This window comes from Mobula hypostoma, chromosome 10, assembly GCF_963921235.1.
Source record: "Mobula hypostoma chromosome 10, sMobHyp1.1, whole genome shotgun sequence".
NCBI classification, from domain to species: Eukaryota; Metazoa; Chordata; class Chondrichthyes; order Myliobatiformes; family Myliobatidae; genus Mobula; species Mobula hypostoma.
In genome coordinates, this window is record NC_086106.1 from 108232464 (window position 1) to 108256804 (window position 24341).

Below are 24341 nucleotides of genomic sequence, written 5' to 3' on the forward strand. Positions count from 1 at the left end.
AAGAAATAAAATCTTGAAATTTAGCTACAGATTGGCAAGTATGACGTTGTGGCCATCTCTGAAACTTGGCTAAAAATGGCTGCCATTGGGAGCTGAATGGAAAGAAAGGTTAGTAGGCAGAGGGGGTGGTGTGGCCCTGTGTATAAGAAATAATATTAAATCATTAGAAAGGGATGACATTAGATCGGAAGGGGTAGAGTCTCTATGGGTTGAGTTAAGAAATGGCAAGTGTAAAAGGACCCTAATGTCAGTTGTATACAAGCTTCCAAACAGCAGTCAGGGTGTGGATTACAAATTACAGCAGGAGATAGAAAAGGCATGTCAGAAGGGCAATGTCATGATAATTGTTGGGGATTTTAACAGGAAAGTGGATTGGGAAAAGCAGGCCAGTACTAGACCTCAAGAGAGAGAATTTGTAGAATCTCTAAGGGATGGCTTTTTAGAACTTTGAAATTTGAGGAGGAGAAACTAAATTCCAATGTGTCAGTGTTTCAGTGGAATAAAGGAAATAACAATGGCATGAGAAGGGAACTGGCCAAGGTTGACTGGAAAGAGACACTAGCAGGAAGGATAGCAGAGGAGCAATGGCTGGAGTTTCTGTGAAAAATTAGGGAAGTGCAAGACAGATATATTCCAAATAAGAAGAAATTTTCGAATGGAAGAAGGACACTACCGTGGCTGACAAGTGAAGCCAGAGCCAAAGTAAAGGCAAAAGAGAGGGCTTACAAGAAAGCCAAAGCTAGTGGGAAGCTTTTAAAAACTTACAGAAGGAAACTAAGAAGGTCATTAGGAAGGAAAAGAAGAATTATGAAAGGAGCTGGTGACTAATAGCAAAGAAGATACTAAAAGCTTTTTTAAGTATATAAAGGGTCAAAGAGCATTGAGGGTAAATATAGGACCAATAGAAAATGATGCTGGAGATACTGTAATGAGAGATGCAGAGATGGCAGAGGAACTGAATGCGTATTTTGCATCAGTCTTCATAGTGGAAGACATCTGCAGTATATTGGACATTCAAGAGTATCAGGGAAATGAAGTATGTGCAGTGAAAATTACGACTGAGAACGTGCTCAGAAAGCATAATGGTCTGAGAGTGGATAAATCTCCTGGACCTGATGGAATGCACTGTCGGGTTCTGAAGGAAGTAGCTGGAGAGATAGCGGAGGCATTAACAATGGTCTTTCAAGAATCAATAGATTCTGGCATTGTACTGGATGGCTGGGAAATTGCAAATGTTACTCTGCTATTTAAGAAGGGTGAGAGGCAGCAGAAAGGAAACTATAGACCTGTTAGCCTGACATCAGTGGTTGGGAAGTTGTTGGAATTGATTGTTAAGGATGAGATTACGGAGTACCTGGAGGCACATCACAAGGTAGGCCAAACCCAGCATGATTTCCTGAAAGGAAAATCCTGCCTGACAAACCTACTGCAACTTTTTGAGAAAATTACAAGCAGAGTAGACAAAGTAGATGCAGTGTACTTGGATTTCCAGAAGGCCTTTGATAAGGTGCCACACATGAGGCTGGCTAGCAAGATAACAGCCCATAGAATTACAGTTACTAGCATGGGTGGAGCATTGACTATTTGGCAGAAAACAAATAATGGGAATAAAGGGATCCTATTATGGCTGGCTGCCGGTTACCAGTGGAGTTCCACAGGGTTCGGTGTTGGGACCGCTGTTTTTTAAGATGTATGTCAATGATTTGGACTATGGGATTAATGGATTTGTGGCTAAATTTGCCGATGATACAATGATAGGTGGAGGAGCAGGTAGTGTTGAGGAAATAGAGAGCCTGCAGAGAGACTTAGATAGTTTAGGGGAATGGGCAAAGTGGCAAATGAAATACAATTTTGGAAAATGCATTGTCATGCACTTTGGTGGAAGAAATAAACGGGCAGACTATTATTTAGATGAGGAGAAAACTCAAAATGCAGAGATGCAAAGGGACTTGGGAGTCCTTGTGCAGGATACTCTAAAGGTTAACCTCCAGGTTGAGTCGGTGGTGAAGAAGGCGAATGCGATGTTGACATTCATTTCTAGAGGTATAGAATAGAAGAGCAGGGATGTGATTTTAAGGCTCTAAAAGGCACTCTTGAGACCACACTTGGAGTATTGTGTGCAATTTTGGGCTCCTTATTTTAGAAAGGATACACTGACATTGAAGAGGGTTCAGAGAAGATTCACGAGAATGATTCCAGGAATGAAAGGGTTATCATATGAGAAACATCTGGCAGCTCTTAGGCTGTATTCCCTGGAGTTCAGGAGAATGAGGGGGGGATATCATTGAAACATTCCAAATGTTAAGAGACCTAAAAAGATTAGATATGGCAAAGTTACTTCCCATGGTAGCGGAGTCTAGGACAAGAGGGAACAATTTCAGGATTGAAGGACGTCCATTTAGAACAGAGATGAGGAGAAATTACTTTATTCAGAGGATGGTAAACCTGTGGAAGTTGTTACCACGAGCGGCTGTGGAGGCCAAATCATTGGGTGTATTTAAAGCAGAGATAGATAGGTTCTTGATTATCCAGGGCATCAAAGGGTATGGGGAGAAGGCAGGAGAGTGAGGATGACTGGAAGAATTGGATCAGCCTATGAGTGAATGACACGGCAGACTTGATGGGCCGAATGGACAGCTTCTGCTCCTATACCTTATGGTTTTAAGGTCTTAATAATAGAGTCCAACATCTTTTCAACCACTGAAGTTAGGCTAACTGACTTATAATTTCCTGCATTCTGCCTCCCTCCTGTTTTAACGAGTTAAGTGACATACAGAGTTTTCCAATTCTCTTGAACTATTCCAGAATCTAGAGATTCTTTAAAGGTCATTACTAATGGCTCTGCAATCTCTTCAGCTACCCCTTTCAGTACCCTGGGGTGTAGTCCATCTGGCACAGGTGACTCCATCTACTTTCAGACCCTTCAGTTTCCCAAGCACCTTCTGCTTTGTAATACGACACTCACTTCTGCCTGCTGATACTCTTGAATTTCTGGAATCCTACTAGTGTCTCCTTAAGGCTTTTTCAGTTGCCTTCTGTTGATTTTTAAAAGCTTCCCAATCCTCACGCTAATTTTTGCTGCATTATTTCCCTCTCTTTTGCTTTTATGCTGTCTTTGACTTCACTTGTCAGCCACGGTTGCATCTTCCCTTTAAGATTCTTATTCCCCTCTGATGTGTCTATCTTGTTCCTTCTGAATTACCCCCAGAAACTCCAGCCATTACTGTTCTGCCATTATCCCTGCCAGTGTCCTTCTCCAGTCAACTTTGGCCAGTTGCTTTCCCATGCCTCTGTAATTCCCTTTACTCCACTGTAATACTGATACATCTAACTTAGCTTCTCCCCCTCAAACCGCAGGGTGAATCCTAACAGATTATGGTCACTTCCTCCTAAGGGCTCCTTTACCTGAAGCTTCCTAATCACCCAATCCAGAACTGTCTTTCCCCTAGTGGGTCCAACCACAAACTGCTCTAAAGAGCAATCTTGTAAGCATTCTACAAACTTCATCTCTTGGGATCCAGCACCAGCCTGATTTTCCAAATCAGTCTGCATATTGAAATTCCCTATAACTATCATAACATTGGCCTTTTTACATGCGTTTTCTAACTGACGTTGTAAATAGTACCCTTCTTTCTGGCTATTGTTTGGAGGCCTGTATAGCTCCCATCAGGGTCGTTTTACCCTTGCAGTTTCTTAACTCTCCACATAAGCATTCGACACCTTCCAATCCTATGTCATTTCTTTCTTTCATTTCATTTTTTAAAACATCAAAGCCACCCCACCCCCTCTGCCTACCTGCCTGTCCTTTCAATACAATGTGCATCCTTGGATGTTAAGCTCCCATGACCCAGTGATGCTCACAATGTCATACTTGTCAGTCTCTCACTGTGCTACAAGATCATCTAACTCATTCCCTATTATACATCCATTCAAATACAAAACCTCCAGTCCTGTATTCATCACCCTTTTTGATTTTGCTCCCATGTTACACTTCAACTCATCCCACTGACTGAAATTTTGCCCTATCATCTGCCCATCCTTTCTCATAGTCACACTGCATCTACTTGTACACCAACTTCCCCATCCACAGCCCTACCACTCAGTTTCCCATCTCCCTGTAATATTAGTTTAAACTCACCCCAACAGCTCCAGCAAACCAGCCCACAAGGATATTGGTCCTCCTCAGGTTCAAGTGTAACCCGTCCTTTTTATATAGGTCATACCTTCCCCAGAAGAGATCCCAATGATCCAGAAATCTGAAATCCTGCCCCCTGCACCAGTTCCTCAGCCACGCATTCATCTGCCAAATCATCCTATATGTACCCTCACTGGTGTGTGGCACATGTAGCAATCCAGAAATCACTACACTGGAGGTCCTATCCTATTCTGGTTTCTGACCCCGGAGTTTGTACTCCTTCCCCTCCCCCTACCTTCTTAGTCTGGCTTTTATCCCCCCTTTATTTCCCGTGCTGGTGATGTGTCTTGGCCCGAAATGTCAACTGTTTACTTCCCTCCATCAAAGCTGCCTGATTGGCTGAGATCCCCCCGCACTTTGTGTGCATTGCTCAAGCTTTCCAGCACCTGCAGAATCTTTTGTGTTCATGACTTGTTTAAACTTACTTTTTATAGCTGGTTTCAGAGTTCACTATAAATCTCGATAGAAATCACTGTTGTAACTGGAGACATGCTTCAGGTGAGACATTAGTCATTGACCATAGCCGGATTTAAAGACCCTCTGAGAAAGAGTTATAACCTGGCTATTAGAATTCCCTTGAACAACACCACTATTAACTGGGCATCACCAAAGAACTTGTTCTGTGAAAAATGGATACGATATACCAGTAACTTGAAAGTAATTTGATTCTGTACAAGATCTGTTACGATGTCCCTGGCAGATGAAATAGAGTGTTACACAAATTAAAAAGTGCAGGCAGAATTTATATTTCAGGCAGTTGTTATTTGAAACTTGCTAAGATTTTTCACATCATTGGATTAAAAGGCAGGATGCAACCATATTCTATTTAGCATATAAATAAGGAATGTGCTAAACACAAGCAGATAAAAAGCTCCAACCTGTACAGTACTGTACTGTGTGAACCATGACAAGCTTAGTAAATATTCAAGGAAATTAATAAAACAAGGTAATATGATTTATAAATTATACCACCAAATATTCAAAAATCATCTCAGGAAATATAGAATATAAGATATTCTATATTTTCCCTTCCAGCACCTGATATGATGAAGGAGAGATGCAAGCCAAGAAACTGATCTCTCTCTGTAATCTATACGCTTACAATTCACCTCTGTGGCTAACTGGGTCTCCCTCTCACACTTCGTTAAGTAGCAGAAGTCCATGTGACTTTTTCCATAGAGTCATAGAACACAACATAGAAATAGGCCCTTCAGCCCATCTAGTCTTTGCCAAACAATTAATCTGCCTAGTGCCATTAACCCACACCTAGACCACAGCCCTCCCTACCCCTCCTGTCCATGTACCTATCCAAATTTCTCTTTGATTTTTTTCAATCCAAAAATCAAACCCGCTTCCATAACCTGTACTAGTAGCTTGTTCAACACTCTCACCACCTTCTGAGTAAAGTTCTTCCTCATATTCCCCTCAAACATTTCACCTTTCACCCTTAACCTTGCTATGCACCTCCCTCTTTTTCTTAGCTGGGGCCTCAAAAGCTCTCGAAATCCAAGGTTCGCTAAACCACTTATCCTTGCCTTTTATTCTGACAGGAACATACAAACTCTATACTCTCAAAACTTCACTTTTGAAGGCCTCCTACTTACTAAGTACACCTTTGCCAGAAAACAGCCTGTATCAATAGTTACCAGATCCTTTCTGATATCATCAAACTTGGCCTTTCTCCAATTCAGAATCTCAACCTGGGGACCAGACCTACCCTTTTCCATAATTACTTTGAAACTAATGGCATTATGATTCCTATATGCAATGTGGTCCCCTACACAAATCTCTGTCACCTGCCCTGTCTCATTCCCTAATAGGAGATCTAGTTGGGACCTCTATGTTCTTATTAAGGAAACTTTCCTGAACACATTCCATATTTGACAGACTCTTTCCCATCCAGCTCCTCTTTCTACAGGGAGTCCCACTCAATACGTGGGAAACTGAAATCACCTACCATCACAATCTTACGTTTCTTATAACAGTCTATGATCTAATAAGTTGTTCTCGGGCTTCAAGCCGGGCCAGGTATCGATTATAACTGTCATTTTGATGACAAACTCTGCCATCTTCTACAGGGGTGATGTCTGGGCATGTCTAGATCCTTTTTCAGTCTATGATCTCTCTACAAATTTGTTTCTCTAACTCCTGAGGACTAATTGGGTGGTTTATAATATGGTTCCATTAACATGGTCATACCTCTCTACCCATAAATCTTCACTAGATGAGCTCTCCAGTCTGACCTGCCTGAGCACTGCCGTGACATTTTCCCCTCTCCCTTCTATCCCTCCCGCACTATGTCTAAAACAATGGAATCCTGGAATATCGAGCTGTCACTCAGCTCCTCCTACAACCATGACTCACTAACAGCTACAATGGAACAATTCCACGTGCTGATCCCTGCCCTAAGCTCATCCGTCTTTCTTACAATACTGCTTGCTTGAAATACATGCAGTTCAGAACACAAGTCCCGCCATGCTCAACCTTTTGATTCCTGACTTAACAACATCTGTCTCCACAACCTGTTCTGATGTTTCGGTTCCCATCCACCTGCAGCTTTAGTTTTCCAATCTTCCAAAGTTCTTTAAATTACGGTTATAGCTTCTACTGTGTTCTCAGCTACTTCCTTTTACGACAAAGAAACTGAAAAATAAAATGTTAGTGTTCTAAATGTCTAAGCTATCATTCAATTGCCTCATTCGTTTAGTAAGTTGAAGCCAAATCTGAATCATAGTCATAATGTCAGAAGTCACATAGCACAGAACCAGGCCTTCGATCCACCTTGCCCATGCCAAACACCAATCGTTCATCAATACTGATCCCATTTACCAGTACTTGGTCCACAGTCTTATAGGCCTTGGCGATTTACGTTCCTGTCAAGATGCTTTGAGAGTATCTGCTTCCATAGGTTTCTAGTTCCACTCAGTCTCTGGGTGGAGGAAAAATGCCCTTCAGATCCCCTCCGAAACCTCTTACCCTCTACCTCAAACTTATGCCTTCTGGTTTTAAGATATCTAGGCTATCCTGTCTAAGTTCCTCCAAGTTTCATTTGTTTTTATCAGGTTGCCCAGCAACCTCCTCTGGTCTTTAGCAAATCTAGTCTCTCCTCATAACTGAGGTGCACCATCCCAGGGAATATTGTGGTGAATCCCATCTCTGCCCTTTCCAGTATAATTACATCCTTCCTGTTACCTCTGTGGCAACAGAATGGTTCACACTACCTCAGATAACTATTGTTGTAACACAGTCTCCCTGTTAGCTAAAGGTAAGTAGGGTGTGATATTTACCTTCAGATAATGAAGGCAAGAATCCCACATGCTTTCTTCACCACCTGCACCATAACCACCAGAGGTCCTTGCTCTCATTCACCAAGGCCCCTCTGTTGTTCTACAGTGTTTCCTGAGTCACCACTGTCATTTCAGGTGTTAACACACATAACATTTAGACTACACATACAATGGGACTGTGTACAAAACAAGAGGATGCTCTGTTGTGTGAGCTGGATACCTTCTGGTCATCATTCTTGGTGGCATATATTAAGTGCACAAAATAGCTCCAAAATTCAGTTAACTGAATTCCATGAAACTGACTTAGGGAAATGTAGTAGAAAGCACAGATGAAATCTAAAAATCCAACCCTGGAAATTGTTGACGCACCAAGCGAATGCTGTGAGCGTGTGAACAGTGTCTACAGGAAATAGATTGAAGGAAGTTTCCCCAAGCAGCTCTATATTGGTTTATTTATTGAGCTACGTTGTAGAGTGGGCCCTTCCAGCCCTTCAAGTCAAGCTGCCCAGCAAGCCATGTTTTAACCCCAGCCGAATCACAGGACAATTCACAACAACCAATTAACCCACCAACTGACTGTGGGAGTAAACCAGAGCACCCAGAGGAAACCCACACAGTCACGGGGAGTATGTACAAACTCCTTACAGATAGCAGGGGATTCTGAGTAGAAATCATGTGTGCCTTTGGGTCAAAAGGATGGGGGATGGGGGTGTAAGAACATTACTCCTGCTCGGTTTCGGAAGCACTTTTGACAGATATCTATGGATGCATGGTGGAGAGTATGCTTGCTGATTGCATTACAGCCCAGTATGGAAACACTTATGCTCAGGAATGGAAAAGGCCACAGAAAGCCCAGTTCATCACAGGCAAAACCCTCTCCACCTCCGACTATACTTATGTGGAGCAATGCCACAAGAAAGCAGCATCCGTCACCAAACACCACCACTGTCCAGGCCATGTCCTCTTCGCACCACTTCCATTGTGCAGCGGGTACAGAAGCCTTAAGTTCTAGACCACCAGGGTCAGGAACTGGTGTAGATAACTTCCCTCACCACCTCTCTGAATTGATTCTATCACCCTCAGACTCACTTTTAGGGATTCTTTACAACTCATGTTCTCAGTATTTTCGCCTTCTTCTGTGTATGGGGGGGGTGTTCAATCAAACTTTGCCTGTTTATGTATAGATTTCAGTAAATATTGTTATGTTTCCTTTTTTTTTCCATAAATGACTCCAAGAAAATGAATATCAAGGTAGTATATGACCTTACTTTGAACTTTAACACCCATTGCAATTTCAGTCCAGTGAATTTCATGCCTTATGGAGCCAGTTTGGGTTTTTCTCTTTCAAGCAAAGGAGGATGAGAGAAGAGAGAGAGAAGAGGATGAAGACGTGTACAAGATGATAAGAGGTATAGATTGAGTTGCTAGCTGCAGATTTTTCCCAAAGTGGGAAGTGGCTAATACAATGTCCTACCAAGGGTGGCAGTAGAAGCAGATACATTAGGAATGTTTAAGAAACTCTTTGATAGGCACATGGATCATAGGAAAAAAAATGGAGGGCTATGTATTAGGAAAGGGTTAGATTGATCTTAGACACAGCTAAAAAGGCCTTGTTATATTTTATGATGAGACTGGAGAGCTGAACTTTCTTCACAAAAGTTTCAACTATCTGGTAAATCCCATTGTAAAGGATTTGATCTCTGGAGAAGCTAGTAGACAACTCTAAACTACATCAAGCCTAAAGCTCCCCTGTGTGCAACTGTGGACAGCCTAGTTTTACCATGGAACATAAAATGATTCAATACCTGATTCACAAATAAAAAAAGAGGCACTACAGTAGTACAATTATACCTGACATTATTATCTGGCTTAAACTGCTGAACACAAAAGTCTAACAGTAGGTCTACACGGACATCAGGGAGAGGAAATACTGTGAGCAGTATTCCATACAGGAACTTTATAAACACCTGCATGCAAAGAATTAATTAGCAAGGACTAAGAGATCTTATTTAAGTATGCAGAAAGACACATTTATCTTCTGTAACTTTGCTTATAAGTAGAGAGGAATTTTACACACGGAATCTGGCAAGCGGCCAATATTTTAAGCATCTTTTCAGGTTCTTGTGTGAGTGTGACATCTAAATAGGTCGAAATGAATTAGAGTTTAATTATCAGTGAAAATCTCCCTTCAGCCTAGAAACAGTGCCCTCTTCATGCTCAGAATTCCAAATCAAATATATTATCACAGACATGTGTCATGAAATTTATTGTTTACTATCTAATCAAAACTTCTCTATTTAATAAGAGATTTCATTTTATATTTCTTGAAGATGTAGGCCCTTCAAGCCACGTCAGCCAGCAATTCCCCGATTTAATCTGAGCCTAATCACAGGACATTTTACAATGGCCAGTTAAAGACCAACCAGTACGTTTTTGGACTAAGGGAGAAAATGGTGGCACCCGGAGGAAACCCACACGGGAATGAACAAATTCCTTACAGGCAGCGGCGGGAACTGAACTAGGGTCACCTGCACTGTAAAGCGTTGTGCTAACTACTACACTACCGTGCCACCCCAGTCTTTGGGGTTGTGACGACAAACCAAATTATCAGACGATTGATGCTAATGAGAGAGATAAGGGAGACAATGGAGAAACGTTCAAAATGTTAATGAGAGAGGAGAGAGAGATAACGGAAAAGAAACACAATTCAGAATATTGACAGACCGGGGTTGCTTTGAACCTGAACTGTTTGAAGTTTGATGGACAGGCGATACCCCAGCAGGGGGATAAAAAGAACAGGTTCGCTAAGGCACGACACCACGAGATTACGAGACCCTGGAAGAGTAGTGTGCCCCCACAAGTTGGTGGGAGTTTAGAGGTCCGGTTTGCGGGAACCGACCATAGACGCACAGGGTGCAAAGGTACAATCAGTGGGAACCTGGTGTGTGTGTCCGCCCTCGCCTCGGTGCCGGGTTCACCGCGGAAGAATGGTCTTATCCGGAACGGAGGGGTCACAGTCGGTGACCACAGCAGGATAGAAGACATAAAAGGGTCCGCCCGAAACCAGCTGCGAAGAACATCAAAGGTCTGCCTGAATCAAATTTGCATCTCTCTCTCTCTCTCTCTCTCTCTCTCTCTCCCCCCCTCCCCAATGGCACAACAGTGATTACTGCGAACTGCACTAAGCTGAACTGAACTCTGCGTCACTTAAGACTGATCATTTTACCCCTAGACTGCGATAGAGCTTGGTTGATTCCTATTACCCTAGTTCTGTGTACATGTGTGTTTTATCATTGCTAACCTGTTGCATTTATATCCTTACGATTAGAGTACTGTATTACTTATTTCTTTAATAAAACTTTATTAGATTCTAGTAATCCAGACTCCAACTAGTGGTCCATTTCTGCTGGTTTGGCAACCCAGTTACGGGGTACGTAACAGGGTAAGGGAGGATACCAGAGGATACCCATCCAGGCACAGGAAGAATGTGCACGCCCGACTCGGACAGCACTCAGGATCATGATCATTCCAAGCTGCTGAAGCAACGAGTTGGCAATGCAATCCACTGTACCAAGTACTTGGTACTGTGTGCAACCCTCGTGTATTTTGAGGAAAAACGAGTTATGAAGCTGGTATCCTATTAGCAAGGTTCAGAACATGTAGAATAAACAATATTGTGCTCAATTTCTTTATTTTATCTCAGGATCCCTTTCATCTCCTTCTATCGTTGCCCCATCTTTTCCTTAACTGCTTTCCTTCTGTCCCATTTCACAATCAGAATTCACATACTGTATCACCCTTCATCATAATTATTCCTCTTGGCCTCCCACTCCCTTCTCCCCCACCTCCCAGCCCCAATGCCTCCTGATTTGTGAGTAGACCTTTCTAGCAGGGGTTCCCAACCTGGGGCCCACAGATCCTTTGGTTAATGGTATAGCTCCATGGCATGAAACCCCTGCTCAAGCTGACTCCATTTATCACTATACCGTGTGCAGTCCAAGAAAGCTTGGTTCAGCCTGACCTTCTTGTAAGTGGAAACTACCCTGGGGAATTATCAGTTGTGCTGAAAACCTATCCTTCTTCGTAGTAAATTATTACTGAGCTAATTTCTGGCTGCAGGTCGACACAGTGGTGACTCCACTACAGTGATTGCAGAAATTAATCAAATAATATATTGCTGCTGGGAGGGGAATGGACAACAAGTGCATAAATTCAGCTAAATCCTCAAGGACAGTTATTTTAAGACTATGGATTTTAATTTTCCAGACAAGAAGTTTGGACAGAAATACGGAAAAAAAAACTGGCAATATTCTGCAGCAGGGAAGAACAAAGTAATAAAACCATCTACATCTTGATCTTAATGCCATCTGGCAACTAATCAGCAAATGCCTTGGACTTGGTTTTGATGCCCTCTGATTAAATGGCCTGATATTTCTCAGAGTCAAGCTTTGATCAACAACCATGGTCCCCTAAACTGCCAAAGAGCTTCTAACATTACATGACAAGCTGCATCTGAGAGAAAGAAACTGATACTCAGCCATTGGACTGGGCCTCTCTATGATACCACAGCATGGAGAAAATCCCCACATATGAAACAGAGAACGAACTAGTGAGGACAACCACAAACCTCAAATTGTTTCAGCACAAACAACACCATTTGCTTTTGACATGACAGGATTATTTTGGAGCATTTCATCAAAAGGCACTGATCCCAGGCAATGTTTTGCTGTACGTTCACTCTCAAATTACACTGTTATATGTGAAAGGTGGGGCACCTATCAAAGCAGCTCCCAATTTAAATTTCGATAATATGAGATCAAGCAATTGAGCATGATGGTGAGACAATTGATTAACTGTAGGGTCTTTAATACAGTGTACAGAAATTGATCATAGATACAACTAGAATGTATAATTGGGAGAACAGATAAAGCAAAGGTCATAGAGTTATTGAGTCACACAGTATCTACACTGGCCCCTTCAGGCCAACTTATCCATAGCAATTGGGTGACCTCGTTCTAACTGCGGGAGTCTGGCTGGGTTCCCCAACCTTTTATATGCCACGGTCCCCCGTCATTAACCAAGGGGGCCCCTGCACTCACCTAGACAGCTTTTAAATATTGCCCATAATGTGGCAGGACAGTAATGTAGCAGTTGGTGTAATGCTTTATAGCACCAGCGATCAGGGTTCAATTTCTGTCTGTAAGGAGCTTGTATATTCTCCCCGTGACAGTATGGGTTTCCTCTAGGTCTCCGGTTTCCACCCACATTCCAAAGATGTACGGGTTAAAGTTAGTAAGTCGTGAGCAGGCTTTATTGGCACTGGAAGCATGGTAACACTAGTGGGCACGTATTCGGACTATGTTGGTCATTGACGCAAACAACATATTTCACGGCACGTTTTGATTTACGTGTAATTAATCTTTAATATGCCTGTCTCAACCATGACTTCTAGCCGCTCATTTCAAATATACGCCGCCCTTTACTTGAAAAAGCTGTGCTTGCTGCTAATCTTAATCCTACAGTATGTCATTCGTTTTTTTTCCCCCACCCCTTTCTTGGGGAAAAAATACTATGTGCTTTCACCCTTCTTTGCCTCTCATGACCTCACATACCTCTGTCAGGTCCCTCACTCTCCCATGCTCCAGGAAACAAATTGCTAGTCTACATAACCTCTCCTTGTAATTCAGGCCCCCAAGTTCAGGCAACATCCTGGTAAATCTTTTCTGCATTCTTTCGAGTTTAATAACATCTTTCCTGCAAAAGAGTGATCAAAACTGCACTCAATGGTGTATGTGTTCAACAGATATATGCTTGCACCTGGGTGCCTTCAGAATAATGATGGAATGGCAGAGTAGACTCGATGGGCTGAATGGCCTCATTCTACTCCTATGTCTTATGGTCTAAGCCAGAGGTTCACAACATCTTTAATGATATGGACCAATACCATTAAGCAAAAGGTCCGTGGACCCCAGGTTGGTAACGCTTGGTCTAAACATTTCAGTTAACCCTCCTTTGCTCCTCTCCATAGATGTGAATGTACCTTCATTTCAACTTGCTCCATAGATGTACCGTGGAGAGCTTTCTGACAGGCTGCATCACTGTCTGGTATTGGGGGGAGGGGGGCAGCTCCTGCACAGGACCCAAAGAAGCTGCAGAGGGTTGGGAATTTAGTTGTCTCCATCTTGGGTACTAGCCTACAAAGTCCCCAGGACATCTTCAAGGAGCGGTGTCTCAGAAAGGCAGCATCCAATGTTAAGGACCTCCAGCACCCAGGGCATGCCCTTTTCTCACTGTTACCATCAGGCAGGAGGTACGGAAGCCTGAAAGCATACACTCAGTGATTCAGGAACAGCTTCTTCCCCTCTGCTATCCAATTCCTAAATGGACATTGAACCCGTGAACAATATCTCACTTTTTAAATATATATATATTATTTCTGTTTCTTGCACGATTTTAATCTATTCAATATATGTATACTGTAATCGATTTACTTATTATTTTCATTTTTTTTCTTCTAGATTATGTATTGCATTGAACTACTGCTGCTAAGTTAACAAATTTCACAACACATGCCAGTGATAATAAACCAGATTCTGATTCTATTTTCCTTTCTCTCTCCTGCTGCTCATTTAAAGGTCACCTTGGCAGCTTTGATCTGCACCCTATCACAGGTATACCCTCTGTTCTCTGCACTCTTTCCCACTCTCTCTCTCTGCAGCTCAACAAGCTCGGTTTCTCACTTTTCTAGTTCTGACGAAGGATCCTCATTCAGCACTGTTGGCTGTGTTTGTCCCCTCAATGGCACAGCTGGACCTGCTGCATGGCTCCCAGCATTTTATTATTTTGTTAATAATTCCTCAGTCTTTGATCTTTGAAGGACACTAGGAAGGAAGGAAATGTAATCCAAACCTATATGAACTCACACAAAATGCTGGACCCAGACCCAGGGTCCCAATCCAAAACATCGACTATTTACTCCCCTCCATAGAAGTTGGCTGACTTACTGAGTTCCTCCAGAATTTATGTGTGTTGTTCAAGATTGCCAGTATCTGACATACCTCTTGTGTCTAGACGAATTCTGTGTTTTAGTTGGGCCCTAGTGGAATTTCATAGGTGACAATGCAGGATTAAGTTGTACTGAAACCATACATCTTGTTGTGGACGAGAACACTTTCTTTTGTTCTACTCACCAATCCGAGGATCTGCAAAAAGGTGAAGTGGTAGAAGAACAGAAGTCCAGTAGCAAGAAGGGCCCACCAGAAATCCCCCAATGGTTCAGGCTGGTACACACCTGAAACAAAAACATTTTATTTAAAGGCCAATCATTTCATCAAGGTGCCTCCTCAGATTGTCAGTTATTCACTGCCCATCATCTCTCCTATTACCATAAAAGGGATTGCTTGTCCAAAGGCATTCTTTGTGTTCATTTCACATTAGGATAAGTACACTGGTGTAATGGTGTACCCGTGCATCCAAGGACACATATTGAGACCAACATCAACTGCAGGTCATCAATTTGGTGAAAAATGCACTCAGGTCTGCTGGAAGTTTGGACATCCAGTGTAAGGATCTGTCCGTACGTGGATGTTGCTGACTGGCACATTTCAAAGTGCAGGGATGCCTGCCTAGTAATGCACTGAAACTCAGTGCAGCCACTACAAAGGTTCTGTGGGGAAAGACCACATTCTCGGACTTTACAGCCACTGAACACTGAGAGGCTGGGTTTTGCCTAACAGACTCAAATACTTCCTGGGTACATGAAACATGAGCCACATTCACCCAATGTAAATACAATGTACAGAGGGTTCCGGTTAATTGGGACACATCGGGACCAATAAGCGGTTGCTAGGAAGCCAAAGTTTCATGGAAATTGTTAAAAAAGTACATAAAAAAGGACAAACTACTGTTTAACTGAGTAACAATTATGTATTTAATTGAAATATGGAACAAATTAGAACACTATCAATACTATTACAATACTGTAGAACTGTGTATTAACTCCCAATAGTTATCGATGGAGGAATTCATCCAGTGTATCCTGCCATATTCTTTCGACTAACTGTAAATGAACAAAATTAGCACAGACACCTAGTACAGATAAGGACCTGCTTTCATACAATGCTTTTGATGATTGCATCCTCTGACTCTTCATTGTAATATTCTAGATGATCATTGATACCTTCAAATTCTTTGTAGTTCTTGTTGAAGTATTGTAATAACTTCATTTTCACTCCCGACCAGCTCTGGCATTTCCAAGCATGAATGCTTGAAACTGCAGTAAGCAAAACGGTTCAGAAATGTCTTACACTGCTTATTACGTGCCAACTATCAGTGACAAAAAAACACACACAAATAACAGCATTTAAAAACTGTTTGCTCGAAGCGTGATGCAGTGTCTAATGACCACAATGAAGTGCACACATCTGACATTAGGTAGAAACTGTTCAGCAACAGTCTCCTGGCTCAATTAAGCGACATAGTGTCCCAAATAAACAAAGGGAATCCTGGCTATTTTCTCAATTAGATTTTGTTCTTTAAGATTTGTCCCAAATAAGCAGCTGCCCTGATTAACTGATGTTCCAATTAACTGGAATCCACTGCATTTATTTGATATTACAATAAATGCAAGGAAAGACCCATAATGATTGTACTGCACACCCTGCGTTGTGAACTACCTGCTGAGAGACAGACTGAATCTAGGTGCAGTCCGGGGGGTTGGGGGGGGGGGAAGAATGACAGTAACTCCCCCACCCTCCAGACAATAGAAATGGTGTTAAAACTCCCTGCTTAAACGTTGCATGTCAATGATAATTGATCTCATGCTAAGTAATTGAAGTGGGATGTGGTGAAAATGTTGTCATTTTATACATTTGAATTTTTTATGAATAAAGGTTATCTTTACAAACTCCATACATTGTGAGAAAAATTATATTAAACACAACATCATCACTTCCTAGGAGTCACACGAGAAGTCAAAATATTCTTCAAGGTTGTAGTAACTTCACAATTTTGATTAGGATTATCTATATCTGTACCAATTTTCGCTTGGTGGCCACCTTATAGCTATTTTTGTGCAGTAACTATTGTAAAACTAAGAAATATCACCAACTAAATTGTACAGATTTATACAGGGCATCCTATAGATAATGCTGTGTACCAATGATACAGGGTGGGAATGTAAACTTAATGGCAGATTCATCAGTCAAACGGACTGCTCTGTTATAAATGACTGAGAGAGACATCGAGATTCCAGTTTTGAGGTACCCAGTTAAACAAAGTATTTAAGTATGCAGATGCCTTTTTTTTTGTTATTTACTCCATTTTCAAGATCTGGATTACTGTCCTAACAGAGTCAAGAGTTCCTCAATGTGAAACAAATCATCTGACATTGTTATTCTGTTATACATAAGGGATGGAAGATTTGATGAGAAAAGTATTGGTTTATAGAATTCACGCCAGATAATCATTTTAAGATTAAAGCTAAGAATCATCTGCTCAAGACTGTAGCAACACCAGCTTTCCCTACATTCCAGGGAACTACACATACCAATCAATGCAGAGAGGTCCTTGCTGGATTTGTACAGTGGCTTTATCTGCATCTGCCAGCAGAAAATAAACATTTGAATCAATTTCTATTTTCATTCTATAAGAATTTTGATAGATTTCCTTTTTACCCACTCCCAATGGATTACCAGTTTCACTAAAGTCAGTGTTCTGCAGCCAACACCAAGAGGTCTTGGCCTAAAATATTGACTGTTTATTTACCTCCATAGACGCTACTTAATCTGCTGAGTTTCTCCAGCATTTTGTTTTTTTTCCCCAAGATTTCCAGCATCTGCAGAATCTCTTGTATCTGAACACTAAATTCACCATGCTGATTTTGACACTCGGATACGTTACCAATCCTAATTTCTCTCAGATTGCATCAGTAGGTCTTTACAAGATTTCAGAGATATACCATAAGATATAGGAACAGAATTAGGCCATTTGGTTACTGAAGGGAACAAAGAACCATATACTGTATTGCCAATTGTCACTCGCTAGGGAGGGGGCAATAAATGGATGTTAGCCTGGAGCAGAGCCAATAAAATGGAGTTAAAGGTCAATCAGATTACCTACAGCCAATGACACTGGAGTGCAAAATTTGAATTGGTAAGGAACGAGTATAAAAGTGGACACTTTGATTGTGCTGTCAGAGATAACGCTCTCTAGAGACCCACCATCGCAAGGAAGAACCCCCATACCAGGGACTTGGCAAAGAAAGGGTCAATCATCTGGCCAATGGAGATCCCCTATTCCAGTATATAAATTGGACAAGTTGCCTGAGTGAGTATTGGTACAGAGGGAACAGTGGAATTCATGTTCTAAGTTGTTGACCTGGAATCAACATAACCACGTTGTTGTTTATGCAGAGACAATAAAGTGTGAGGTTCGATTAAATACAAGTTACGTAATGAATGTCCTAACCTAGCTACGTTGATGAAAAGTCAACAACTTGGCCTCCACAGCTGCCTGTGGCAATGACTACTCTCTGGCCAAAGAAATTCCTCATTTCTGTTCTAAAAGGGAACCCCTCTTTTCGGAGGCTGTGTCCTCTGGTCTTAGACTCTCTCACCATAGGAAACATCCTCTCCACATCCACTCTGTCAAGGCCTTTCACCATTTGATAAGTTTCAATTAGGTCATCTCTTATTCTTCTGAATTCTAACGAATACAGGCCCAGAGCCATCAAATACACTTCATATGGCAAGCTGTCAAATCCTGGAATTATTTTTGTAACTCTCAGAATGGAAACAGGCCATTCAGCCCAATATGTCCTTGCCAATCAAGTTGCTTTTCTGAGCCAGTCTCAGTTGCCTATATTTGACTCATGACCCTCTACAACAGGGGTTCCTAACCTGGGGTCCATGGACCCCTCAGTTAATGTCAGGGGTCCATGGCATAAAATAAATGTTGGGAATGGCTGCTCTAAACCTTTCCCATCCACATACCTGTTCAGTGTGTAATGGGATATATCAATGTAGATTGACTGAATGAATTAAATAGCCGTAACATCACTCGGTGTGTTTCAAATCTAGTTAAAGATACTTCAAAAGAACTGAATCTATGTCAAAAATTCTTAAACTAAAGCAATATTATATTGCATTTCAACTCGCCTCTCTCTTACGATGAGTAAGGTAGCAGTTGAAAAGGGTGGATGATCTATCATTCCAGGCTGCTCTTTATTGTCACCCAGGAATTGTGAGCCAGATCATATTAGGCAGGAGGAGCTACAGACTGGGTGCACCTGCCTAGACTTTGCCTCTTTTGCTCTAGGTGCCGATAAACAGAATCAGAATCAGGGTTTTAGATCACTGACATATGTTGTGAAGTTCGTTGTTTTCTGGCAGCAGTACAGTGCGATACGTAAAATATACTTATAAATGACAAGAAATCCAGTGCCTTGGAAAAGGATTCAACCCCCACAACTATTTTCACATTTTACTGCTTCATTTTCTAAATTTAAAATATACTGAAGTGGGATTTTCTTGAGTTAATCTACAAAACAGCATGTCAAATCAAAAGAAAAATTCTCCAAAGCCTGTCAACAATTCATTAAAAATTAAAAACCAAAATTCTGAGGCTGAAAAAGTATTTATCCTCTTTGTAATTACTATAGAACCATAGAGCACTACAGCACAGAAAACAGGTCATTCGGCCCTTCTAGTCTGGGCCGAAACATTATTCCGCTAGTCTCATTGACCTGCATCCAGTCCATAACCCTCCAGACCTCTCTCATCCATGCATCTATCCAATTTATTCTTAAAACTTAAGAGTGAGCCCGCATTTACCACGTCAGGTGGCAGCTTGTTCCACACTCCCACCACTCTCTGAGTGAAGTTCCCCCTAATGTTCCCCCTAAACCTTTCCCCTCTCACCCTAAAACCATATCCTCTTGTATTTATCTCTCCTAATCTAAGTGGAAAGAGCCTATTCACATTTACTCTGTCTATAACCCTCATAATTTTGTAAACCTCTATCAAATCTCCCCTCATACTTCTACGCTCCAAGGGATAAAGTCCTAACCTGTTCAATCTTTCCCTATAACTCAACTCCTGAAGACCCGGCAACATCCTAGTAAATCTTCTCTGTACTCTTTCAATCTTATTGATATCCTTCCTATAGTTAGGTGACCAGAACTGTACACAATACTCCAAATTTGGCCTCACCAATGTCTTAAACAACCTCCCCATAACATCCCAACTCCTATAATCAATACTTTGATTTATGAATGCCAGGATGCCAAAAGCCTTCCTTACAACCCTGTCTACCTGTGACGCCACTTTCAGGGAATTATGTATCTGAACTCCCAGATCTCTTTGTTCCTCCGCACTCCTCAGTGCCCTACCATTTACTGTGTATGTCCTACCTTGATTTGTCCTTCCAAAATACAACACTTCATACTTGTCTGCATTAAATTCCATCTGCCATTTTCTGGCCCATTTTTCCAGTTGGTCCAGATCCCTCTGCAAGCATTGAAAACCTTTCTTGCTGTCCACAACCCCTCCAATCTTAGTGTCATCAGCAAACTTGCTGATCAAATTTACATTATTATCTAGATAATTGATATAGACAACAAACAACAATGGTCCCAGCACAGATCCCTGAGGCACACCACTAGTCACAGGCCTCCAGTCTGAGAAGCAATTATCCACTACCACTCTCTGTCTTCTCCCACACAGCCAATTTCAAATCCAGTTTACAACCTCTCCGTGGATACCTAGTGTCTGAACCTTCTGAACTAACCTCCCATGCGGGACCTTGTCAAAGGCCTTACTAAAGTCCATGTAGACAACATCTACAGCCTTTTCTTCATCTACTTTCTTGGTAACCTCCTCAAAAAACTCTACAAGATTTGTTAAACACAATCTACCACGCACAAAGCCATGCTGACTATCCTTAATCAGCCATTAGCTGTCCAAATACTTGTATATCCGATCTCTCAAAACACCTTCCAATAACTTATCTACCACTGATGTCAGGCTCACCGGCCTGTAATTACCTGGTTTATTTTTGGAGCCTTTTTTAAACAACGGAACAACATGAGTTACCCTCCAATCCTCCGGCACAATACCCGTGGCTAAGGACATTTTAAATATTTCGGCCAGGGCCCCTGCAATTTCTACACTAGTCTCTCTCAAGGTCCGAGGAAATATCATGTCAGGCCTGGGGGATTTATCTACCTTTATTCACTGTAAGGCATCAAGTACCTCCTCCTCTTTAATCTCTATATGTTCCATGACACTGCTGCTTGCTTCCCCTCTTCCCATATATGCTATGCTATTCCTGAGTAAATACTGATGCAAAAAAATTGTTTAAGATCTCCCCCATCTCGTGAGGCTCCACACATAGACGACCACTTTGATCTTCTAAGGGACCTATTTTGTCCTTTACTATCCTTTTACTCTTAATATACTTGTAGAAACCCTTCGATTTTACCTTCACATTATCTAACATTTATCAGGTGCATTACTGTATATTGCCTTACCAACTCACCCAACTTGTTGATGTAGAAAATTGGAAGATCACTTGTTTTAAATGCATGCGTAAGAATAAACACCCCGTCTTTATATGGTCCAACAGTAAGGTAGATTTCAACAGACCAAACCAAAATGAAGCCAAAAGAGCATTCAAGACAAGTCAGAGAAATGATCATCCAGAAGCACAAATCTGGGGATGGGTACAAGACCATCTCAAAGGCACTAAACATACCTCAGAGCTCAATGCAGTCCATCAGGAAAAAGTAGAAAAAATATGAAACCACAGCCACACTGCCTAGGTCAGGCTGCCCCTCTAAACGTAGTCACCGGAGAAGAATGGCACTTGTAAGAGAAGCTACTGTGACACCAAGTCTCTCTGAGTAAGATGCAGAAGTCAGTGGCTCTAACTGGAGGTGATGTTCATGGCTCCACAATCTCTAAGGCCTTGCACAAAATGGGTATTTGTAGAAGAGTGGCAAGGAAGAAGCACTGGCTAAAACAAAAGCATATCCTTGCCTGTAAAAACTTAGCAAAACATCACCTAGAAGATATGGAAGAAGGTCTTGTGGTCAGATCAGACTAAAGTGGACTTTTTGGCCTCAATACTAAGTGGTATGTGTAGCGTAAATCTAATACTGCACATCAGCCAGGTAACACCATCTCTTCTGTAAAGTATGGTGGAGGGAGCATCATGCTATGGGGATGATTTCTGGCAGTAGGGACTGGATGGGAAGATGAATGCTGCTAAATACCGAGAGATCCTGGATGAAAGCCTGTTAGCCTCTTCGTAACAGTAAGGCCACAGTCAGTCCATGTCGGCAGCAGCGTCTCTTGTCCCATTACGCTGAGCACTGACGCTCCCCAAGGTTGATTGCTCAGCCGGTTGGCGTTCACACCGCTGACGCACGACTGTGTCGCAGGATCCAGCTCAAACCGTGTCATCAAGTTTGCGGATGACACAACAATGGCTGGCCTCATCAACAACAATGATGAGACGGAGTATAGAGAGGAAGTGGAGTGGCTGGTGGATTAGTGCGAGAAAACAACCTGAGCCTGAACATGGGGAAGACCGTGGAAATCATTGTGGACTTCAGGAAGGTTCAGACAAGCCAACCCCCTCGCGAATACACGGCTCCTCTGTAGATATCTTGGGAGTTCACATCACAGACACCTCACCTGCTCCCTTAATATCACCTCCCTGAACAAGGCAGTGCAGCAGCACCTCCACTTCCTGAGAAGATTGAAGCAAGGATCCCATCACCACCCACCTCAACCATTGAGAGCATCTTGACAAGCTGCATCTTCATCTGATATGGGAGCAGTCCAGCTTCGGACCTGAAGGCCCTACAATGAACTGTGAGAACAGCTGAGAGGATCATAGGTGTCTCCTGACCATCCATCGGGGACATTTATCAGGAGCGCTGTGTACGTAGGGCCCTTAGTATTATTAAAGATCCCACCCATCCATCCAGCATCCTCTTTAACTTTCTGTCATCAGGCAGGAGACTACGATGCATAAAAACAAGAACGGTCAGGATGAGAAATATTTTCTTCCTCCAAGCCATTAGGCTTCTGAAATCCTGGCCACATCGTATTCAAAGTGTCACTGGTTAATCTTACAATATTTAATATTAATGCACTTTAATTTGTTACTTATGTATGTATATTTTAATTATATTTAATTATATTTAATTATATAAGTTATATTTATACAGCATCTTTTACAATCCCGTATAAATGCAATGATCCCAAAAGTCTCAAATGTAATCCTCCGCCTCCCCCCACCTCCTTTTTCTGGTTTCTTCCCCCTTCCTCTCCCAACCTGAAGAAGCTTCACCTGAAACATCGACTATTTATTCCTCTCTACAGATGCTGCCTGACGTGCTGAGCTCCTCCAGCACTTTGTGTGGGTTCCTCGAGATTTTGAGTACCTGCAGAATCTCATGTGCTCATGACCAGTGAGGTGTTTTTGCTGCGTCAACTCTATTGTAATGTAGGAAGCATAAAAGGCAACTTTTGCACAATGAACTCTGAGAAACACCAGTACTACAATGGCCCCAGATTCTGTATTTTGTTTCGGATGAGAGTTTTCAAAGCACTTGGCTTAATACGGGGAAGCGATATGGAAAATGGGTAACAATAAGGGAAGTAGCTGAATCTGAATTTAAATAGAGGTGACGGGAGATAGGGGGATAAGAACTGGATGAAAGAAACGGGGTGTCAACAGAGAAAAGTTAGCATCAATGACGCAGGCAGCACGAGGAATATCACAGTGGTACACTCAAATGGAGGAAGAGGGTGGTGGATAGGAAACGTGGACAAGAAATGCCTGCTTAGTTCTTGCAAAAGGGAAAAAAATGGCCAGCTTAAGGAACTTGGCAAGTCAAGTTTTCAAGCAAATCATCACGTTTCAACCTCATCCTTAATAATCGACTCCAACATCTTTCCAACCACTGAAGCCAGACTAACAGGCTCATAGTTTCCTTTCTTCTGCCCCTCTCCCTTCTTGAAGAATGGAGTGACATTTGCAGTTCCCCTTACATGTATCTAAGCTCCAGGTCTATCTACATAATCTCTCCTCATATGACAACTGATTATCCCAGGAACCAAGCTTTGCTGCAGTTCCTCCCTCACAAATACACTATCTCTTAGGTAGAGAGACCAGACTTATTAACAATATCCAGGAGTGGTCTCGCTAAGGCTCTATATAATTGGACTTAAAGTCACCTACTCTTGTATCTAAATCTTTGTGCAATAATGTTCATATGACCATAATTTTAATCTTCAACATTTAGGTTACATATCATTTTTATCTTTCAAGCAAAAACAATTTTGTAAGATTTGTCTGGCAATTGCCAAAGTCTGTTAACTATGTTTTCTCTCCTTTATATCTGCTCAGCTAGGACATTAGAGATGCCAGGCAGGATAGTTGAATGTTTCTCTTGCAGGATGTGGGAAGGCAGGGAGACCTCCAGTGACCCCGACGACTATAACTACGAGGAGTGTATCCAGCTGCAGCTTCTAACAATCCGCATTATGGAGCTGGAGCTGGAGCTGGAGCTGGAGCTGGATAAACTCCCAATCATTTGGGAGGCTGAAGGGGTGATAGATAGGACATAGGTAATTAAACCCAAGATACAGGACCCAGGAAACTGGGTGACAGTCAGGAAGGGGAAAGAGGTTAAGGAGCCAGTGCAGAGTACCCCTATGCCCATCCCCTCTCATCAACAGGTATATCACTTTGGACACTGTGGGGGTGGGGGGAGGGGATGAGTTGGCCTAACAAAGGAAAGTCACAGTCTCTGGCGCTGAGTCTGGCTCTGTGACTCAGAAGGGAAG

At 42.1% G+C, this 24341-nt stretch overlaps 1 protein-coding gene across 2 annotated transcripts in view; it reads right to left on the bottom strand.

Moving 5' to 3' along the window:
* LOC134353396 (transmembrane protein 164) overlaps positions 1–24341 on the bottom strand; it is a 153505-nt gene that overhangs the window by 16039 nt on the left and 113125 nt on the right. For both annotated transcript variants that reach the window (XM_063061421.1, XM_063061422.1), the window contains one exon: positions 14673–14773. In XM_063061421.1, the coding sequence (XP_062917491.1) occupies positions 14673–14773 (101 nt within the window). The remainder of the gene's footprint in view (positions 1–14672; positions 14774–24341) is intronic.